This window comes from Piliocolobus tephrosceles, chromosome 21, assembly GCF_002776525.5.
Source record: "Piliocolobus tephrosceles isolate RC106 chromosome 21, ASM277652v3, whole genome shotgun sequence".
NCBI classification, from domain to species: Eukaryota; Metazoa; Chordata; class Mammalia; order Primates; family Cercopithecidae; genus Piliocolobus; species Piliocolobus tephrosceles.
Window position 1 is genome coordinate 3,740,386 of NC_045454.1, and position 19,264 is coordinate 3,759,649.

The window sequence follows — 19,264 nt, forward strand, 5'->3', positions numbered from 1 at the left end:
CATTATATTGCCCAAACTGGTTTTGAACTCATGAACTCAAGTAATCCTCCCATCTTAGCTTCCATGTAGCTGGCACTCCTGAGCAGCTTTAACTCTTCCAGACCTTCAGTTGGGTGGTTTTTCTTTTCTTTTCCTTTCCTTTCCTTCTTTCTCTCTCCTTCCTTCCTTCTTTTTGTAATTTGATAAACCAAATTTCAAGACTTTGGCCAAAATACAGTCTTCTTCTTTACTGAATATCTCAGTGCTCCATTTTATTTTTCCCTCACCAATTCTGCAGGAGAGATCACAAGACTATGTCCATATCTTTATTTGTAGGGGTATGATTTTCAGCTAACATAGCCACTAAGTGATTTAATTTACAATTACATTTTATTTTAATAAAATTTATTTTACAATTACATTTTATTTTAATAAAATTTATTTTACAATTACATTTTATTTTAATAAAATTTATTTTACAATTAAATTAATTTAACATAGCCATTAAGTGATTTAATTTACAATTATAGTGGTAGAAAAATAGCTCTGACTTCTGAGGTTTTGTAATTTATTGTAAAAAGCTGAATACAGGACATTTAAAGTGACCTGACAAAGTCAATACAGGACTGAGGACTAATTCATCAAATATGTCTTACATGTCTTACAGGGTCACAGACAGCTGGCAACCCTATTCCTGATGTGTCCCATGCACTTAGTATTGTACCTGGCATCTAATGAGTGTTCATCAAACATGTTAGAGTAATAAATACAACAGCACAGTTTCCCTATTCAGTTTTACTTTTCTGGTAACTCTTTTAATGTATAGTCTTTACCTCTCCCTTCAAGTTGTTAATGCACAATGTTTCCAAGTTTGAAAAAGAATCAGATTTTGGACACCAAATTTGAGTGTGTCCAAGGTTCTAGGACAACCTTAGCTTTTTTCCTCCTATCACAAATATATTTCTCTATAACTATTTTTGCCAGTTTCTTTGGATAACTACATAATCATCATTAATAGTTTCAGTAATAGCCATTTCACAAGAGTTATTCAGAGACGATTTCAACTCCCTGGGCAGACACTGTTAATACAATTTCAGGTGAAATGATAAATCACTTTCCAGTAATGAGATGAGATCATGCATTCCCAAACCTTTATCTCAGGAGTAAGATGCTTTCTTTGCACAAGGGCTTTGACTGGTGGAAGGCCACACTATTCTGGCAGATAATGGTAGATTAGTCACTTTTCCTTTTCAGTTAGGTTTCAGTTTCTTAAAATAAGTGGAAAATATCTCAGATATAAAGTAATAAGTATCATGTGAATAAAGTGTTGCTGGGTAGGCTGAAAGACAGCAACTGATTATTCAGAAAGGAAAGATATTCCTCCTCAAACTCCCCATCATGCCATGTCTGGGTCTTTTCTTGTCCCAGCAGAGCACATTGAAGATCATAAAACAGTCTCCAGAGCTTCGTTCTGTGTGTATTTGGCAAGCACAAAAGAGCTGATCGCTATGCGTGGAAGATCAGTTCATTATGGTTGGCCATGTTCCTTCGGACGTTCGTCCTTTGGGAACTTGCTGTGCTTTACAGAATCTGAAAGGACAGGTCTCTGAAACATTTCTCTGACTTGTTCTACACTGCCTTCCGGGAAAATCTGGATGCTTGCCGTTTATAAGCCAGTGAAGCCCCTCCACGCCCTTGGAGCCCCGTAACTGCATCTCTCAACACCTCTGGAGGATCCTCCTGGCTTTCATCCTGAACGCGAGTTACCTCGGTTCACAGGCGGGGCAGGCAGCGGCGTGGGAACTACATTACCCAAAAGACACAGCGGCGGACACAAGCAGCGAGTGTAGCCAATGAAGGCCTAGCAGAGAGGCGTGTACGTGGATTCGCAATGCGTGTGGGCGGGACTTCCTGCAACGCCCCGTGATGTTGTCAATATGGCTGAGTTGGGATCTGTTCGCCCTCAGGCTGAGTCCAGACTGAGGTGAAAGAGCGGAAAAACGCGAGAAAAAGTTTCCCCGTTGTACAGAGGCTAGAGTGAGGCTTGACTGACTCGGTTGTAGGCGTCGGTGCCTTCGTCAGCGTCCAGGTCACCGCCGCTCCCGCCCCTCTCTTCCCTGACTGTGCTAGCGGAGGCCGCGCCGATGAACCTGACTGAGGTGGGTGCCGCGTCCCAGGGCGCCCCGCCAGACCCCTCCTCCGAGTGCCGAAGCCCCCAGGAGGGGCCCTGCAGGTCAGGCCCCTGTGTCCCAAAGAGAGGGGCGTTCTTGTGTGGGGTACCGGTGTCCGCGGTGCTGTGAGGCGGGGGAGCTCCTGTCAGGGACCTGCACTTGCGAGGCTTAGAGGCGCTGCAAAGCGGGCGGCACTGGGGATCCCGAGCGTCTTTGTCTCCACGGAGCTGAGGGTGAGGCGGAGTCTCCCCTGGGAGGGCAGCGGAGCCGCTGAAAGCCGTAGAAGGCTGTGCAGGAAGGGTTATGCCCAGAGGCAGACGTTTAAAGTTGGGGAAAACAAGATGTTAAAGTAGGACAAGGGGACCGCTGAGGAGACCCCTTGAGTTATGGTAGGGCTGGGCCAGAGGAGTTGCAGTAGAGGGGAAGTGTGATGAGATTCTGGGTGGATCTCAGAGAGACAGTCGACAGGATTTCCTGGTGCATCAAATATAGCAGTGAGGGTAGTGAAGAGCCTATTCCATGGGTTTTTTTTTGGCCTGAAAATCTGATAGAATGGAGTTGGAGAAATCGGCTTAAGGAGCAGGTTTCAGAGAGGATTACAAGTTGCATTTTAGAGGACTGAGTTTTGGAAGGCAGGTCATGGTTGGGTCCATAAGCCTGACACTCCCTTTAGAAAGGCACAGACCTGTCATAGGAAGGATTCTGGCCCGTGTCTGCAAAAACGAAGTTCTGAATGGATTAAGGAACTGGCCTAGGCTGGAGACTGAGGTGTAGGGTGGTTTAGATTTCGGCACCTGCAGACCCAGCAGACCCCCAGGCCCACTCTGTGGAACAACAGGAAGGTCGTCGAGACTAGTGGGGAAATTGGGTCCAGGCGTGGGTGGGGCTTTCTCACATCTAGTCAAGGCCCTCCAGCGATCTTCCAGCAACTGAATTTGTAGCAGGCAGGCCTGGTTACTGATGGGACCAGGAACTGACCTGCTTGCTTATCCTCTCCCTACAACTTATTTATTTATGAATGTATAAAACATTTCTTTAACCACTAATGAACCAATATCCTTCTAAATATGTACACATAAGTCGGCAGTTAGAAATGAATGTAACTAATAGTTAAATTTATTCACTTAATAGTTGTTGAATGTTAATTTTTCTTTTTTCTTTTTTTTTTTTTTTGAGACGGAGTCTCGCTCTGTCGCCAGGCTGGAGTGCAGTGGCGCGGTCTCGGCTCACTGCAGCCTCGCCTCCCAGGTTCAAGCGATTCTCCTACCTCAGCCTCCCGAGTAACTGGGATTACAGGCATGCGCCACCTTGCCAGCTAATTTTTGTATTTTTAGTAGACAAGGTTTCAGCATGGTTGGCCAGGATGATCTTGATCTCTTGACCTCGTGATCCGCCCACCTCGGCCTCCCAAAGTGCTGGGATTACAGGTGTGAGCCACCGCACCCGGCTGAATGTTAAGTTTTCTATTTGCTTGCAGTGGAAAGTTTTATGTATCACATTTGCTTAACACTGTAAGAAGCGGGAAGAATACACACCCAAAATTTCAAAACCCTTCCATGTCATTTGTGCTGAAAACATGTACAAAATATTTAATCCAGTAGAAAGAAATTGCTGATACATAGTGTGTACTACTTATGTTTGGTGCCAATATAAGCCCTATTAGTTGGCAGTCCTTTTAATCTCTATTTTACACATAAGGGCACTGAGACTCAAGGAAGTTCAATCCTCGTCAAGACTCTGAACCCTGAGGATTTACTGTGTAGCCTGAGATAACTTTGCTCTAGTTGCAGGGCCAGAGGTGGTTGTACAGTCAGCCTGTAGGATGCTGCAACGCTGTCTTAATCCTCATGGCCTGCCTCTTCCCACAGGGTTCATAGCAGTGGCAGCAATGCTTATGGATGCTGGACAGGTGAGTGGAGAGTGTTTCCAGCTTTCACCCATCCCAGATGGTTTCAGCATGCTGATATAGGGAATGGTGTTATCCTGAGACTGTTCACCTTTCTTCTTTCTCCCTTGGGTCCAAGGAGAGCCTGTAGTTTCATCAGAGATGGGTTCCAAACTCAGTCCCTGGTTATATAGAGTGGTTCTAGTTCTCACAACTGATGGTTTGAGATTTGGCAGGACATCTCAAACACAGGATCCAGAATGTTCAAATGCTTGGTGGTGAGACTTAGATGGGATGCTTAGAGAACTGTAGCTTAATGTTCTAGCTGGCAAGGATAAGGAGCACAGCAGCAGGGCAGGAGGTCGGGGCATGCAGGGATCAGGCACGGAATGGCAGCCTGAGGTTGTCTAGGTTTTGTTTTGTTTTTGAGACAGAGTCTCGCTCCGTCGCCAGACTGGAGTGCAGTGGCGCAATCTCGGCTCACTACAACCTCCGTCTCCCGGGTTCAAGCAATTCTCCTGCCTCAGCCTTCTGAGTAGCTGGGATTGTAGGCATGAGCCAACACACCCAGCTAAGTTTTGTATTTTTAGTAGAGACAGGGTTTCACCATGTTGGCCAGGCTGGTCTCGAACTCCTGGCCTCAAGAGATCTGCCTACCTCAGCCTCCCAAAGTGCTGGGATTACAGGTGTGAGCCACCGTGCTCGGTGGTTCAAGGTCTTTAATCTGACGGGGGGTAGTAGCCAGGGAAGGTTTGAGAAAGAAAAAATAGGTCATTTGGCCTAGATTCTAAGAGGCTTCCTCTGCCTGCAGAATGGGGGATAGAGTGAGGGTTAGGGAAGAACCAAGGATACCTGGGTGAGAATTCCTGCCACAGTCCAGTGGAGGTTAGTGGTGGCTGGACATGAGTGGTGGCTGTGGAGGTCGAAGGGGTGGGTGGCTTCTGTAGGTTTTGATCTAGAGCAGCTCACATTTTTTTTTTTTTTTTTCCTAAGACGGAGTCTCGCTCTGTCGCCCAGGCTGGAGTGCAGTGGCTGGATCTCAGCTCACTGCAAGCTCCACCTCCCGGGTTTACGCCATTCTCCTCCCTCAGCCTCCCGAGTAGCTGGGACTACAGGCGCCCGCCACCTTGCCCGGCTAGTTTTTTGTACTTTTTTTAGTAGAGACGGGGTTTCACCGTGTTAGCCAGGATGGTCTCGATCTCCTGACCTCGTGATCCACCCATCTCGGCCTCCCAAAATGCTGGGATTACAGGGTTGCGCCACCATGCCCGGCCGCAGCTCACATTTTTTGATGCACAGAGCAAGGAAGCTGGGGAGGTAGGATGCAAGAGGGAGTCAGGAATGGCCCCATAGTTTTGGCCTTGTTGAGAAGATTGGGTGTTCCAGCAACTAAGATGTGGTAAATTTTGTAGTAGGGGGAGTTTTAATAGAGCATATGAAGAACCAGGTTTGGACCAAGTCAAAAATGTTCCAGAAACTCCTGTAGAGGTGCCAGGAACACACAGAAATGGGTGTTCAGGATGGAGACATCTACTGCATGATAGCTGGTGTGTACACCATGGTAAATCTATGGGTCAGATTTAGGAAGAGACATCTTTAGATTCTGGAGGCGATGCTGTTAGGGAGAAGGAAGGGGAAGGAAGAGGCTGAGGACTGGATCTTTCTATTAGGCACCTGGATAGTGTTGCTGGGCATCACAAAGACAGATGAGGGAGTGGATGGACTGAGGATACGTGTGTGTGTATTTGTGTGTTTATGTTGGGGACGGCCTTTGGAAAATAAGAGGCTTTTGAGTGGGAGAGGGCACATAAGATGGATGGTGAGGCATCTCCACAAAAGAGGTGAGATGGTAGTGAGGTCTGGGAGGGGCTTTGTACCCTGTTATGGACTCAACAGGGTTTTGTGGCAAGTCTTAGTTGTACCGGGGTAGTTTCATGTGAACTCTGAGACTATTTTGGCAGATGATGGGATCAGCTAGAAGCATTGCTGGGCCTAGGGTGGGGATGGTGTTGGGGAGGTCAACGTATCTGGGCTTTGGATTAGAGCTGGGGGATGGAGAAAGTCGTGACTGCTTGTGGGACAGCATATACATGTAGAAGTGGGAGATAGCCAAGATCTGGAACTCAAAGGAGGTGTGCAGGAATATGTGGGTTTGGAAAGCCCAGGTCAAAGCAAGAAACAGGACTGGGTTCAGAGATCTTCAAAGCAATGTTTCCTAAACATTGCCTTCTGGTCAGTCCAGGGACAGATAGGATTCTGGTTGCATTTGTCATGCACCGCAGGATTTCATGTGCAGAGTGGCATGGTAGCAGGCCATGGAAATAATCCCGGTTGGGCTGTGGTGGTTGTTAGTGTTGGAAGAGTGGAGGTGCTGGATACATGCGGAAGGTGCCATCCAAAGCGTGAGTAGAGGAGCATGAATAGATGGTTCCACCTCTGGCACTGGGCACTTAGGAGGGTGAGTCCAAGTTTGGTTATCTGAGAGGCAAGATCTAGGTGACTCTAGGGAAATTGAGTGACAAAAGAAAGGTAGGCCGCCACGGGCCAAGTGTTGTGTTTTGTTTTGTTTTGTTTTTTGAGATGGAGTCTCGCTCTGTCGCCCAGGCTGGAGTGCAGTGGTGCGATCTCGGCTCACTGCAACCTCCGCCTCCCAGGTTCAAGCAATTCTTCTGCCTCAACCTCCTGAGTAGCTGGGATTACAGGTGCCTGCCATCATGCCTGGCTAATTTTTGTATTTTTAGTAGAGACGGGGTTTCACCATCTTGGCCAGGCTGATCTTGAACTCCTGACCTCATGATCCACCTGTCTCGGCCTCCCAAAGTCCTGGGATTACAGACATGAGCCACCATGCCCGGCCACGTGCCAGGTTTTGATGGCGCTTTTCAGTCTCTCCCCACTCATCTTTGTTCTATGCTGGAGTCAGTGATCGGTGGCAATGAGGGGAGAGCAGGTACAGGTGCCACGAAGACCTGGTGTCTCTTCCTCATTGAGAAGTGGGTGGAGGCTGAGCAGGGGATGGATGTGTGTGGTTGTGGTGAGGAGCACTGAAGGTCCTGGAGACGGAAGTGTATCAGTGATTGTACCCAGAGGATACAATCTTGTTCAATCTGTGAACCAGAGTGAGTGATTACAGAAAAGCCAGTGACATTGGAATAATTTTTTTGGATTGGTGAGAAATCATATCTGGATGAAATGATTTTTATTCCTTTAATTTCCTGAGTGCAGGGGGCATGCCACACAGCCTAAAGCCACAGAGGAAATCGCGGATTTGGTCAGGTGGCAGATGCACAATTGAAGGGAAGGCATACATCAGAGGCTTTATTGGGGTTTTGACTGGAAAGGCATGCAGGGGAGAGTGAAGAGCTTAAGACTGGGTGGTTTGCATGATTTTGGCAGCCTTGGGTATAGGAACTATCCCTCCTTTTGTGGTACAAGCCTTGTGTTGATTTAGGGCAGGAGAAATAATCATGTGTGATTGTTAGATAGAAAGCAATTCAGACTATGGGATCTGAATTATAAGAGAAATGTTAAAACGCTGGTTGTTATTTTGGTTCTCTGATTCTTAGATTTCAAGTAGATAAATACAGATCTAAGGAAACAGAATAAGAAGTCGCTCGTGGGTCGGGCACAGTGGCTCATGCCTGTAATCCCAGCACTTTGGGAGGCTGAGGCAGACAGATCACGAGGTCAGGAATTCTAGACCAGCCTGAACAACATGGTGAAACCCCGTCTCTACTAAAAGTACAAAAATTAGCCAGGTATGGTGGTGCGTGCCTGTAATCCCAGCTACTCAGGAGGCTGAGGCAGGAGAATTGCTTGAACCCGGGAGTCAGAACTTGCAGTGAGCCGAGATCGCACCACTGCACTCCAGCCTGGCGACACAGCGAGACTCCATCTCAAAAAATAAAAGTTGCTCATGGACTAAACTGTCATAATTTTGGCAGGATTGTATGGTTTTTGAGGACGTGGCCATACATTTTTCCCAGGAGGAGTGGGGGATTCTTAATGACGTTCAGAGACACCTGCACAGCGATGTGATGCTGGAGAACTTTGCACTTTTGTCATCAGTAGGTAAGGCCCTGACACCTACGTCAGTGTCTTGTGCTGGGCAATGTTTTTTCACTTTTTTCCTTGGCAGCTCTGTCTCACACCAGATCATGGATGCTGCATCCTCTCCTAGTTTCCCGGCATATGTGTTGTGGCAGCGACAGCTGGGCTGTGTGATCTGTATCCGTTTTCCTTAAGAAGCTTAGCTCTTGTCACTCTGAAACCTTATGAGGCTCAAAAGTCAGAAGTCTTCAGGTTTCTCAAGAATATCCTAATGACCTTGCCTGTCCCTGGTTAGTTTACTCTGTCCAAATGCATGACACTTTTCTCTGTGCAAGGCTTTCTCCATTCTTCTTGCCGACATACCTGGGGGATACCCTGTGTCGGGAATTTCAGGGACCTACCTGGTCACTGCTTGTGAGGACTGTGGGCTTATTTCTGCAGGACTTTCCACTAGAAGTTCTGGTAACTTTAGAATGCAGCATGTCCTGGGCTTATTGCTCTGTGTACTGTGTACATGCTGTCCCCTCCCTTTCGTTGTCCTTCCCCTAGCTTGGCTAACGCCACACCTAGATAGTTGCTTACCTTGAGCAAGGTAGAGGTCCGTGGGTGCCTGACAGAGTGGACGTTACTCCACTGATGACAAGAGATGCTCAAAAGGACTTGGCCCTAGTGCGTGGGAGCTCGGAAGGGGTGTGATGACAGGGCTGGGTTCACATCACACTGGGAATCAATCCAGTTTGATGCCCCTGCCAGTGGCCACACCACATGTCTCTCTTTTCCTCCCTATTGTGATTTCTTTTTTGACTTTCATCTCCTGGCTCCCACCTCTGACCCTACCACTTTGGCCTCCACCTCTCACCTGTTCCCTTTTTTTTTTTCTTTTTTTGAGATGGAGTTTAGCTCTTGTTGCCCAGGCTGGAGTGCAATGGCGCACGCGTTCTTGACTCAGTGCAACCTCCGCCTCCCGGGTTCAAGCGATTCTCCTGCCTCAGCCTCTCATATAGCTGGGATTACAGGCATGCGCCACCACGCCTGGCTAATTTTGTATTTTTAGTAGAAACGGTGTTTATCCATGTTGGTCAGGCTGGTCTCAAAGCCCTGACCTCAGCTGATCCGCCCTCCTTGGCCTCCCAAAGTTCTGGGATTATAGGTGTGAGCCACCGCACCCAGCCACCTGTTGCCTTCTACTGTTCCCTTGGTAGTGCCCTCCAACATGTGACCTGTACTTAAGGTGTTGTGAGTTCTGGATGTATACTTCAGTCGTCCCTGAACACCAGCTCCACTGTCACATCAGATCTCTCTGGGTCTAGACACAGCCTTCTACACATTGTTCACCAGCAGCTATGGCCTGTTGAAAGCCATTTACTGAGGAGTGACTTGGGGACTCCACTTCTGTGCTCTGCACTGTGCGCCCTGTGTTGTTCCCCATCATCAGGACTTTCGTTATGGGTTTCTGTCAGGCCCAGTTCTGCCCAGAAGGCTTTCCTCTCACTGGCTTTAGTGTCCCGTGCCTATCACCAATCCCGTGGTCTTATTTGTGAGTTGGTCTGACAGACATTTGTTCGGGGGCTGCCTCCTCCCTCCAAAGTCAACACGCACTTCACCAGCATTTCTGTTCCTAGGTTGTTGGCATGGAGCCAAGGATGAGGAGGCACCTTCCAAGCAGTGTGTTTCTGTAGGTGTGTCACAGATCACAACTCTAAAGCCAGCTTTGTGCACCCAGAAGGCCCAGCCCTGTGAGACATGTAGCTCACTTCTGAAGGACATCCTGCACCTGGCTGAGCATGACGGAACACACCCCAAGCATACAGCTGGGCTTTACCTGCACCAAAAGGAGCATCTTAGAGAGAAGCTCACCAGAAGGGATGAAGGGAGGCCTTCGTTTGTGAATGACAGTGTTCACCTGGCAAAGAGGAACTTCACATGCATGCAGGGTGGCAAGGATTTTACTGGTGCTTCAGATCAACAGCAGGCTCTTCCCAGTGGGTGGAAGCCACACAGGGACACTCAGGGTGTGGAGGCCTTTCAAAGTGGACAGAGTGATTACAGCTGCAGCCAATGTGGAAAAGGCTTTTGCCACCAGCATATGCTATTTGAGCACCAGAAAATCCACACACAGGAAAGGCCTTATGAGTGCAGTGAATGTGGCAAATTTTTTAGGTACAACTCCGACCTTATTAAACATCAGCGAAATCACACTGGAGAAAGGCCTTATAAGTGTAGTGAATGTGGAAAAGCCTTCAGCCTCAAATATAATGTTGTTCAACACCAGAAAATTCACACTGGAGAAAGGCCTTATGAGTGCAGTGAATGTGGGAAAGCTTTCCTTAGAAAGTCTCACCTACTTCAGCACCAGAGGATTCACACCAGGCCAAGGCCTTATCTGTGTAGTGAATGTGGGAAGGCTTTCCTTACACAGGCTCACCTTGTTGGTCACCAGAAAATTCATACTGGAGAACGGCCTTATGGATGCAACGAATGTGGGAAATACTTTATGTACAGTTCAGCACTCATTAGACATCAGAAAGTTCACACTGGAGAAAGGCCTTTTTATTGCTGTGAATGTGGGAAATTCTTTATGGACAGCTGCACACTCATTATTCACCAGAGAGTTCATACTGGAGAAAAACCTTATGAATGCAACGAATGTGGGAAATTCTTTAGATACCGTTCCACACTCATTAGACATCAGAAAGTTCACACTGGAGAAAAGCCTTATGAGTGTAGTGAATGTGGGAAATTCTTTATGGACACTTCCACACTCATTATTCATCAGAGAGTTCACACTGGAGAAAAGCCTTATGAATGCAGCGAATGTGGGAAATTCTTTAGGTATTGCTTCACACTGAATAGACATCAGAGAGTTCACTCTGGAGAGAGGCCTTATGAATGCAGTGAATGTGGCAAATTCTTTGTGGACAGCTGTACACTGAAGAGTCATCAGAGAGTTCACACTGGAGAAAGACCTTTTGAATGCAGCATTTGTGGAAAATCCTTTAGGTGTCGCTCCACACTTGATACACACCAGAGAATTCACACTGGTGAAAGGCCTTATGAGTGTAGTGAATGTGGGAAATTCTTTAGGCACAACTCAAATCATATTAGACATCGGAGAAATCACTTTGGAGAAAGGTCTTTTGAGTGCACTGAGTGTGGGAGAGTTTTTAGCCAAAATTCCCACCTCATTCGGCACCAAAAAGTTCACACTAGGGAAAGAACTTATAAATGCAGCAAATGTGGGAAATTTTTTATGGACAGCTCCACGCTCATTAGTCATCAGAGAGTTCATACTGGAGAAAAGCCTTATGAATGCAGTGAATGTGGGAAAGTCTTTAGATACAACTCCAGCCTCATTAAACATCGGAGAATTCACACTGGAGAGAGACCTTATCAGTGTAGTGAATGTGGGAGAGTCTTTAACCAAAATTCTCATCTCATTCAGCACCAGAAAGTTCACACCAGATAAAGAATGTGTATATAAAGCAGATAAGGAAAGACGTCACACAGAAATCTACTCTGATTTAGCACTGGAACCTATGTTTTTAAAAAAGTATTCTCGTAGAATACAGATAACATAAAATCTAACATCATAACCATGTTAAAGTGTATAGTTCAGTACTGTTAGTCATTCACATTGTGCAATAAATATCTAGAAGTCTTTTCAATTTATGAAACTAAGTCTATACTTTTTAAAACTTTATTCCCCAGTCCACCCAGCCTCTTGACAAGCACCACTCTCTATGAATTTTACTAGTCTGGGTACCTCATATAAGAAAACTTAAGTTTTGGTCTTGTGGATTACTTTGTGGCTTATTTTGCTTAACGTTATATTTTTAAGGTTTCAAGTTCTAATCCATTAGAATTTCCGTCCTTTTTAAAGGCTGAATAAAATTCTGTTACAGTCATGTGTTGCTTAACAAAGGGGAAGTGTCCTGAGAAAAGTGTTATTAGGTGATTTTCTTTCTTTTTTTGGAGGGGGAGTGGGTTTGTCAATGCTTAGGCTATATGGTATATCCTATAGCACCTTGCTACAAACTTGTACAGCATATTACTGTGCTGAATACTGTAGGCTGTTGGAACACGTGGTAATTCTTTTTAAGTATATCTAAACTGAAAAGCTACAGTAAAAATACAGTATAAAAGAAAAAATGATAGACATACAGAGAACTTACCATGAATGGAGCTTATGGTACTGCAAGTTGCTCTGGGTGAGTCAGTGAGTGGTGAGTGAATGTGAAGGCCTAGGTTGTTACTGTGCTGTAGACTTTATAAGACACTGTATGCTTAGACAACACTACATTTTTATTTTTATTTTTATTTTTGAGATAGAATTGCTCTGTTGCCCAGGCTGGAGTGCAGTGGTGCTGTCTTGGCTTCCTGCAACCTTCACCTCCTGGTTCAAGCAATTCTGCCTCAGCTTCCCAAGTATCTGGGATTACAGGCATGCGCCACCACCATGCCCCGCTAATTTTTTTTATTTTTAGTAGAGAACGGGGTCTTACAATGTTGGCCAGACTGGTGTCAAACTCCTGACCTCAAGTGAGCCACTTGCTTTGGCCTCCCAAAGTGCTGGGATTACAGGCATGAGCCACTGTCCCCGACTGGACAAAATAAAATTTATAGAATATTTTTTCTTTAACGTATTAACCTTAGCTGACTGTTTTTACTTTATAAGCTTGTATTTTTAAAGACTTTTTGACTTTTGTAATAATGTCTTGCTTAAAACATTGTACAACTGTACAAAAATTTTTTTATATCCTAACTTCTTAAACTTTTTTTTGTTAAAAACTAAGATACACATATTCGTCTAGGCCAGCACAGGATCAGGATAATGTCATTGTCTTCCACTTCAGATCCTCTTCCAGAAAGTCTTCTGGGGCAGTGACACACATGGAGCTGTCATCTAAAGTAACAATACCTTTTTCTGGAATACCTCCTGAAGGACCTGCCCGAGGCTGTGTCACAGTTTGTGTGTATATACACCTGTATATTTATATACATACACACAACTCCATATATACTCTACTGTTGGAGAATACCTAATGATAAAAAGTGTAGTATACTAAGAACATAAGCTAGTAACTCATTTATTATTATATACTGTACTTTATTGCATATGTTATGCTTCTATATGACTGGTAGCACAATAGGTTTGTTTGTACCAGAATCACCATAAACATGTGATTAATATATTGCCTTACTACTGCTGTCATGTCATTAGGCAAAAGCATTTTTCAGCTTCATTGTAATTTTATGGGACCACTGTCATGCATGTGGCCATTGTTAACTGAAAAGTGCGGTGCATGATTATATATGTATGTGCCACTTTTCCTTTCATTAGTGGACATTTGGGTTGTTTCCACTCAGCTGTTGTTAATAGCAGATGAGCATGAGTGTACAAATGTTTCTTTGAGGCTGTGCTTTAAATTCCTTTTGAGGATTTACTCAGAATTGGTGCTTCCTTTGTTTTGTTTTGTTTTGTTTTGAGACTGAGTCTCAACTCTGTCACCAGGCTGGAGTACAGTGACGTGATCCCAGCTCACTGCAACCTCTGCCTCCCGGGTTCAAGCAGTCCTCCTACCTCAGCCTCCCAAGTAGCTGGGACTACAAACACGCACCACCACACCCAGATAATTTTTGTATTTTTAGTAGAGACGGGGTTTCACCATGTTGGCCAGGATGGTCTCAATCTTGACCTCATGATCCACTCACCTGGCCCCCTATGTTCACCTTAAAAATATTTTTAATTTTTAAAATTTCTTCTTCACAGTGTTCCCATCCTATGTTAATTCTATTTTAATTTTTTTGAGGACTCTTTTTTATAGCAGTTGCATCATTTTTTAACTTTATTAATTTTAACTTTATTAATTTTTTTTAGTAGTAGCTTTACTACTGGGTTGAGTTTTTTTTGTTTTGTTTTTTGTTTTTGTTTTACTTCTCTAGGGTTATTTGGTTTTGTTGAAATGTAGGAGTTTTTTAGTATATGTGGGGACTTCAGAAAGTTTGTGGAAACATGAAAGTAAACATGAAAGTCAGAAAGAGCCAAATCAGGACTGTAAGGTGGATGCCTTAGGATTTTACATCAGAATTTTCATAAAGTTGCAGTTATTTGATGAGAGGAATGAGCAGGAGCATTCTAGTGAAGGACTCCTGGTGAAGCTTTCCCAGGGGTTTTCCGCTAAATCTTTAGCTAACTTTCTCAAAACAATCTCATAGTGGGCGCAGTGGCTCACGTCTGTAATCCCAGCACTTTGGGAGGCCGAGTTGGGCAGATCACCTGAGCTCAGGAGTTTGAGGCCAGCCTGACCAACATGGAGGAACCCCCTTCTCTACTAAAAAATACAAAAATTAACAGGGCGTGGTGGCACATGCCTGTAATCCCAGCTACTGGGGAGGCTGAGGCAGGAGAATTGCTTGAACCCAGGAGGCGGAGGTGCCAGTGAGCCGAGATCACGCCATTGCACTCCAGCCTGGGCAACAAGAGTGAAACTCCATGTCAAATAATAATAATAAAGTCATGTTTCATCTGTACAGTTCTTCAAAGAAACGCTTCATCTTGATCCTACTTGCTTAACATTTACATTGAAGGTTCTGCTCTTGTCTGCAGCTGATCTGGATTCAGTGTCTTTGGCACCCATTGAGTGGAAAGTTTGCACAACTTTTTCAGTCAGAATTGTGTAAGCTGAACCAATACAGATGTCTGTGGTGTCAGTTATTGTTTGTGCTGTTAATCATCAGTCTTCTTCAACTAGGTCGTGAACAAGATGAATTTCGTCCTCGCAAATTGACGTTAATGGTTTGCCATTGTGGGCTGCGTGGTTAACATCATCTCTTTTTTTTTTTTTTTTTTGAGACGGAGTTTCACTCTTTTTGCCCAGGCTGGAGTGCAATGGCACGATCTTGGCTCACTGCAACCTCCGCCTCCCAGATTCAAGCAATTCTCCGGCCTCAGCCTCCCTGGTAGCTGGGATTATAGGCATGTGCCATCACACCCAGCTAATTTTGTACTTTTAGTAGAGACGGGGTTTCTCCATGTTGGTCAGGCTGATCTCGAACTCCCAACCTCAAGGGATCCACCCGCCTCGGCCTCCCAAAGTGCTGGGATTACAGGCGTTAGCCACCGCGCTCGGCCCACAACCCCTTATCTTAACCCAGACAACTATTACAACTATTTCTACTGATTCCAGGTCTTTAGATAAAAGCTCTTTCAACCAATTGCCAATCGGATAATCTCTGAACCCACCTAACCTGGAAGCCCCGCCCCTCCCTTCCAGTTGCCCCGCCTTTCCAGAGGGATCCAATGTACGTTTTACATGTATTGACTGATGTCTTATGTCTTCCTAAATTGTTAAAACCAAGTTGTAGATGGGCCATCTTGGGCACATGTTCTCAGGCTCTCTTGGAGCTGTGTCATGGGCCATTAGTCACTCATATTTGTCTCAGAATAAATCTCTTGAACTATTTAACAAAGTTCCACCCTTTTCGTCGACAGAAAGATATTCCTCCTTCAACTCCCCATCACGTCCTGTGTGGGTCTTTTCTTTCTTGTCCCAACAGAACACACTAACGATCAAAAAACAGTCTCCAGAGCTTCAGTCTGTGTGTACTTGACAAGCACAAAAGAGCTGACCGCTATGAGTGAAGGACCAGTTCGTTATGGTCAGCCATGTCCCTTCTGATGTTCTTCCTTTGGGAACTTGCTGTGCTTCATACTGTAGCAGGAGGAGCTGCAGACAAAACTCCCCAGACACCAGATTAAAGAAGGAAGAGGTTTTTTTATTCCGCCGGGAGCGTCGGCAGACTCCTGTCTTAAGAGCCCAGCTCCCTGAAAAAGAAATACTTAGACTTTTTAAAGGCTTACAACTTTAAGGGGTCCACGTGAAAGGGTCATGATAAATTGAGCAAGCGTGGGAAATGTGACTGGGGCCTACATGCATCAGTTAACAGAACAAAGTTTTACAATGCTTTTTTCATACAGTGTCTGGAATTTACAGATAACACAAGTAGTTTAGGCCAGGGGTTGATGTTATTATTATTTGTTTAACTCCTAGGGCTGGGTGGTGGTGCCAAGGTTGTCTGGCTATTTATCTTAGTTTTGTTTCTCTTTCCTCCTGTCTTGTGAACTAGGCAAGGTTGGGGGAGGAGGGCAGCAGGAGTAGTAGTGGTCTCCTTCCTTAATACAATCTGAAAGGACAGGTCTCTGAAATATTTCTCAGCCTTATCCTAGACTGCCCTCTAGTAAAATCTGTTTACTTGCAGTTTAAGAGTCAGCAAAGCCGCTCCATGTCCTTAAGAGCCCCGGAACTGCATTTCTCAACGCTCCTCCAGGGACCTCCAGCTTTTTTCCCTAAGGTCAGGGCGCTCTACATTATGAAGCGGGGCAGGCAGCGGCGTGGGACTTACATTACCCAGAAGACACTGCGGACGACACAGGCAGCAGCGTGGGAACTACACTACCCAGAAGACACTGCGGGGGCACGGCAGCGAGTGTAGCCATTGGTTTAGCAGAGAGAGGACTAATGAGGTCTCCGTTGTGTGGGCGGGACTTCCGGCGGCGCCCTCATGGTTACTTTAGCATGGCTGTCTAGAGATCTGTTTACTGATTTAGGGGGTCCCAGAGCTCTGGGTCGGGACTGAGGTGACAGAGCAGAAAAGCGCGAGAAACGGTATTCCTTCTACACAGAGGCTAAAGTGCGGATCGGCTGAGTCGGCTGCAGGCACCCCTGCCTCCGTCAGCGTCCAGGTGACCGCCGTTCCCGCCCCGCTCTTCCCTGGCTGGACTGGAGGAGGCTGCGCCGATGAACCTGACCGAGGTGCGTGCAGCGTCCCAGGCCGCCTCGCCCAACCCCTCCTCCCAGTGCTGAAGTCCCAAGGAGAGGCCCTGCAGGTTAGGCCCTTGTGTCTCTAAGAGAGGGGCGTTCTTGTGTGGGGTGCCCGGGACTGGGACTGCGGTGCGATGAGGCGGGGGAGCTCCCGTGGGAGACTGACACGTCTCTGGGGCTTGGAGGCACTGCAGAAGGGGAGGCACTGGGGAGCCCGAGCGTCTTTGTCTCCAACGAGCAGAGGTTGAGGCGGAGTCTCCCCTGGAAGGGCGGTGGAGCCGCAGAAAGCCATAGAGGGCTGTTCAGGGAGGATGAATGGGAGGGTAACGCCCAGAGTTAGAAAGTTTAAAGTTGGGGAAAACAGGATGTTGAACGGGGGCAGGGGGACCGCCGAGGAGACCCCCTTGAGTTATGGTAGGGCTGGGCCAGAGGAGTTGCAGTAGAGGGGAAGTGTGATGAGATTCTGGGTGGATCTCAGAGGATTTCCTGCTGCATCAAACAGCTGTGAAGGAAAGTCGGTAGTGAAGGGTGTCTTCCGTAGGTTTTGTTTTGGCCTGAAAAATCTGAAAGAATGGAATTAAAGATTTCAGCTTAAGGAGCAGGTTTCAGAAGATCCTGCGTTGGATTTTGGGTGACATCACATGGGTAGGTGGACGTAATTTCTAAAGGTCAGGGAAGGTAAGCTGGCCTGGAGCTTTAAATGAGTTAGAAGTTGTGTACTTGAGAAGTTGGCCTGTGGATCAGATTGAGAAGGAAGAATCCTAACATTGTTTTTTCGTATGGGCTGAGGGAGGGGAGGGCTCAGATTTGGAGGAAAGACCATGGTAGGGAGGGCATCTCTGATACTCCCTGCAGAAGGGAGCAGATACGGGCTAAGAGTTTGGTCTGTTTCTGTTGAAAAAGAGGCCTGGATGGATAAGGAGTTGCCCTGGACTACAGAGACTGAGGCATGAGATACTGTAGTCACTCCACCCTTCTAACTCAGCTAGCCCTGAGGGCCACTCTTTGGGGAACAAGATAAGGCCATGGAGCAAGTGGGTCCAAAACTGGGCAGGGCTTTCTCATATCCTCCACCACAGTTAAGGGCCTCCAGCAAGCTCCCTTTACTGAATTATATGGCAGGCAGACCTGTTTGCTGAACGGACCAGTAACTGATTGACTGCTCAGCCCCATCCTGCAACTCATTAACTTAGGGATGTAAAAACAGGTAATTGACTTAAACACTAATAAACTGTATCAATCTTAAATAACCAAGCAAGTCAGAATCTAGTTTAAAGAGAGTTGGCATGTTGATAATAGCCATCTGGGACCCTAGATTCAAGTTGTCCTGAATATACACTTCAATTAGCAGCAGTGACATTTTTTTTTTTTTTTTTTAAGGAAAAAGGAAGCAGTTTCTGAGTTGTTTACCAATAACTTATGTTAAAGTAACGTAAGTTTTTATTGGCTATACACTGTTCTTTATATTATAGATTACAGAAACACGAAGATAATAGGTGAGACAGCTAGTCAGGAACAAAATGTCTTTAAACAGTTGTTCTCAGGCATGGGTTCAGGGATGTGACTGACGTCTCATATTCTTGCCTCTCTGAGCCTGATACATTTTGTGTAGGTCAGACAGCTCTAGGCTATTTTTTTTGTTTGTTTGTTTCTCAGCCAATATCCTTCTAAATATGTACACATAGGCAATTGGAAATAGATGTAATCAATAATTTAAACGTATTAAAATATTTATTGTTAGAATGTTAATTTACCCGTAACTCTGCTTATAGTACAAATCTTTTTATATATCGTATTTCCTTAAAACATTAAGAAGTGGGGGCTGGGCGCAGTGGCTCACAGCTGTAATCCCATCACTTTGGGAAACGAAGGCAGGCAGATCACGAGGTCAGGAGTTCAAGCCCAGCCTGGCCAACATGATGAAACCCCCGTCTCTACTAAAAATAAAAACATTAGCTGGGCGTGGTGGCGGGAGCCTGTAATCCCAGCTGCTCAGGAGGCTGAGGCAGGAGAATCGTTTGAACCTGGGAGGCGGAGGTTCCAGTGAGCCGAGACTGTGTCATTGCACTGTAGCCTGGGCAACAGAGCGAGGCCCTGTCTCCGGGCGGATCACAAGGTCAGGAGATCGAGACCATCCTGGCTAACACGGTGAAACCCCGTCTCTACTAAAAATACAAAAAAACTAGCCGGGCGAGGTGGCGGGGGCCTGTAGTCCCAGCTACTCCGGAGGCTGAGGCAGGAGAATGGCATAAACCCGGGAGGCAGAGCTTGCAGTGAGCTGAGATCCGGCCACTGCACTCCAGTCCAGGCGACAGAGCAAGACTCCACCTCAAAAAAAAAAAAAAAAAAAAAAAAAA

At 46.0% G+C, this 19,264-nt stretch overlaps 2 protein-coding genes across 9 annotated transcripts in view; both read left to right on the plus strand.

The window, feature by feature from the left end:
* Nucleotides 1-1,878: 1,878 nt before the first annotated feature.
* On the plus strand, nt 1,879-12,012 carry LOC111521117 (zinc finger protein 17). Of its 5 annotated transcripts, none has more exons than XM_023184281.2 (4): nt 1,879-2,138; nt 4,019-4,059; nt 7,980-8,106; nt 9,708-12,012. In XM_023184281.2, exons 2-4 carry the CDS (start codon nt 4,039-4,041, stop codon nt 11,549-11,551), a joined length of 1,992 nt encoding a protein of 663 aa, XP_023040049.1. In that variant the 5' UTR covers nt 1,879-2,138; nt 4,019-4,038; the 3' UTR covers nt 11,552-12,012. The 5 variants fall into 5 exon arrangements, with proteins under 5 accessions (XP_023040049.1, XP_023040051.1, XP_023040048.1 ...); XM_023184280.2 differs by having other exon boundaries at nt 1,909-2,138; nt 3,935-4,059; XM_023184282.2 differs by having other exon boundaries at nt 2,108-2,212.
* Nucleotides 12,013-16,630: 4,618 nt separating this feature from the next.
* LOC111521190 (zinc finger protein 749) overlaps nt 16,631-19,264 on the plus strand; it is a 33,179-nt gene continuing 30,545 nt past the window's right edge. For 2 of the 4 annotated variants that reach the window (XR_004228651.1, XM_031934735.1), the window contains exon 1: nt 16,631-16,972. The gene's annotated coding sequence lies outside the window, so the exon portion shown is untranslated. The other 2 variants (XM_031934736.1, XM_031934737.1) reach the window with 2 other exon arrangements.

Coding starts and splice junctions, on each gene's coding strand:
- LOC111521117 (XM_023184280.2), top strand. CDS start 3,973: ATGCTGCAACGCTGTCTTAATCCTCATGGCCTGCCTCTTCCCACAGGG. Junction 4,060..7,979: donor TGCTTATGGATGCTGGACAG/GTGAGTGGAGAG, acceptor TAATTTTGGCAG/GATTGTATGGTTTTTGAGGA. Junction 8,107..9,707: donor TGCACTTTTGTCATCAGTAG/GTAAGGCCCTGA, acceptor TTCTGTTCCTAG/GTTGTTGGCATGGAGCCAAG.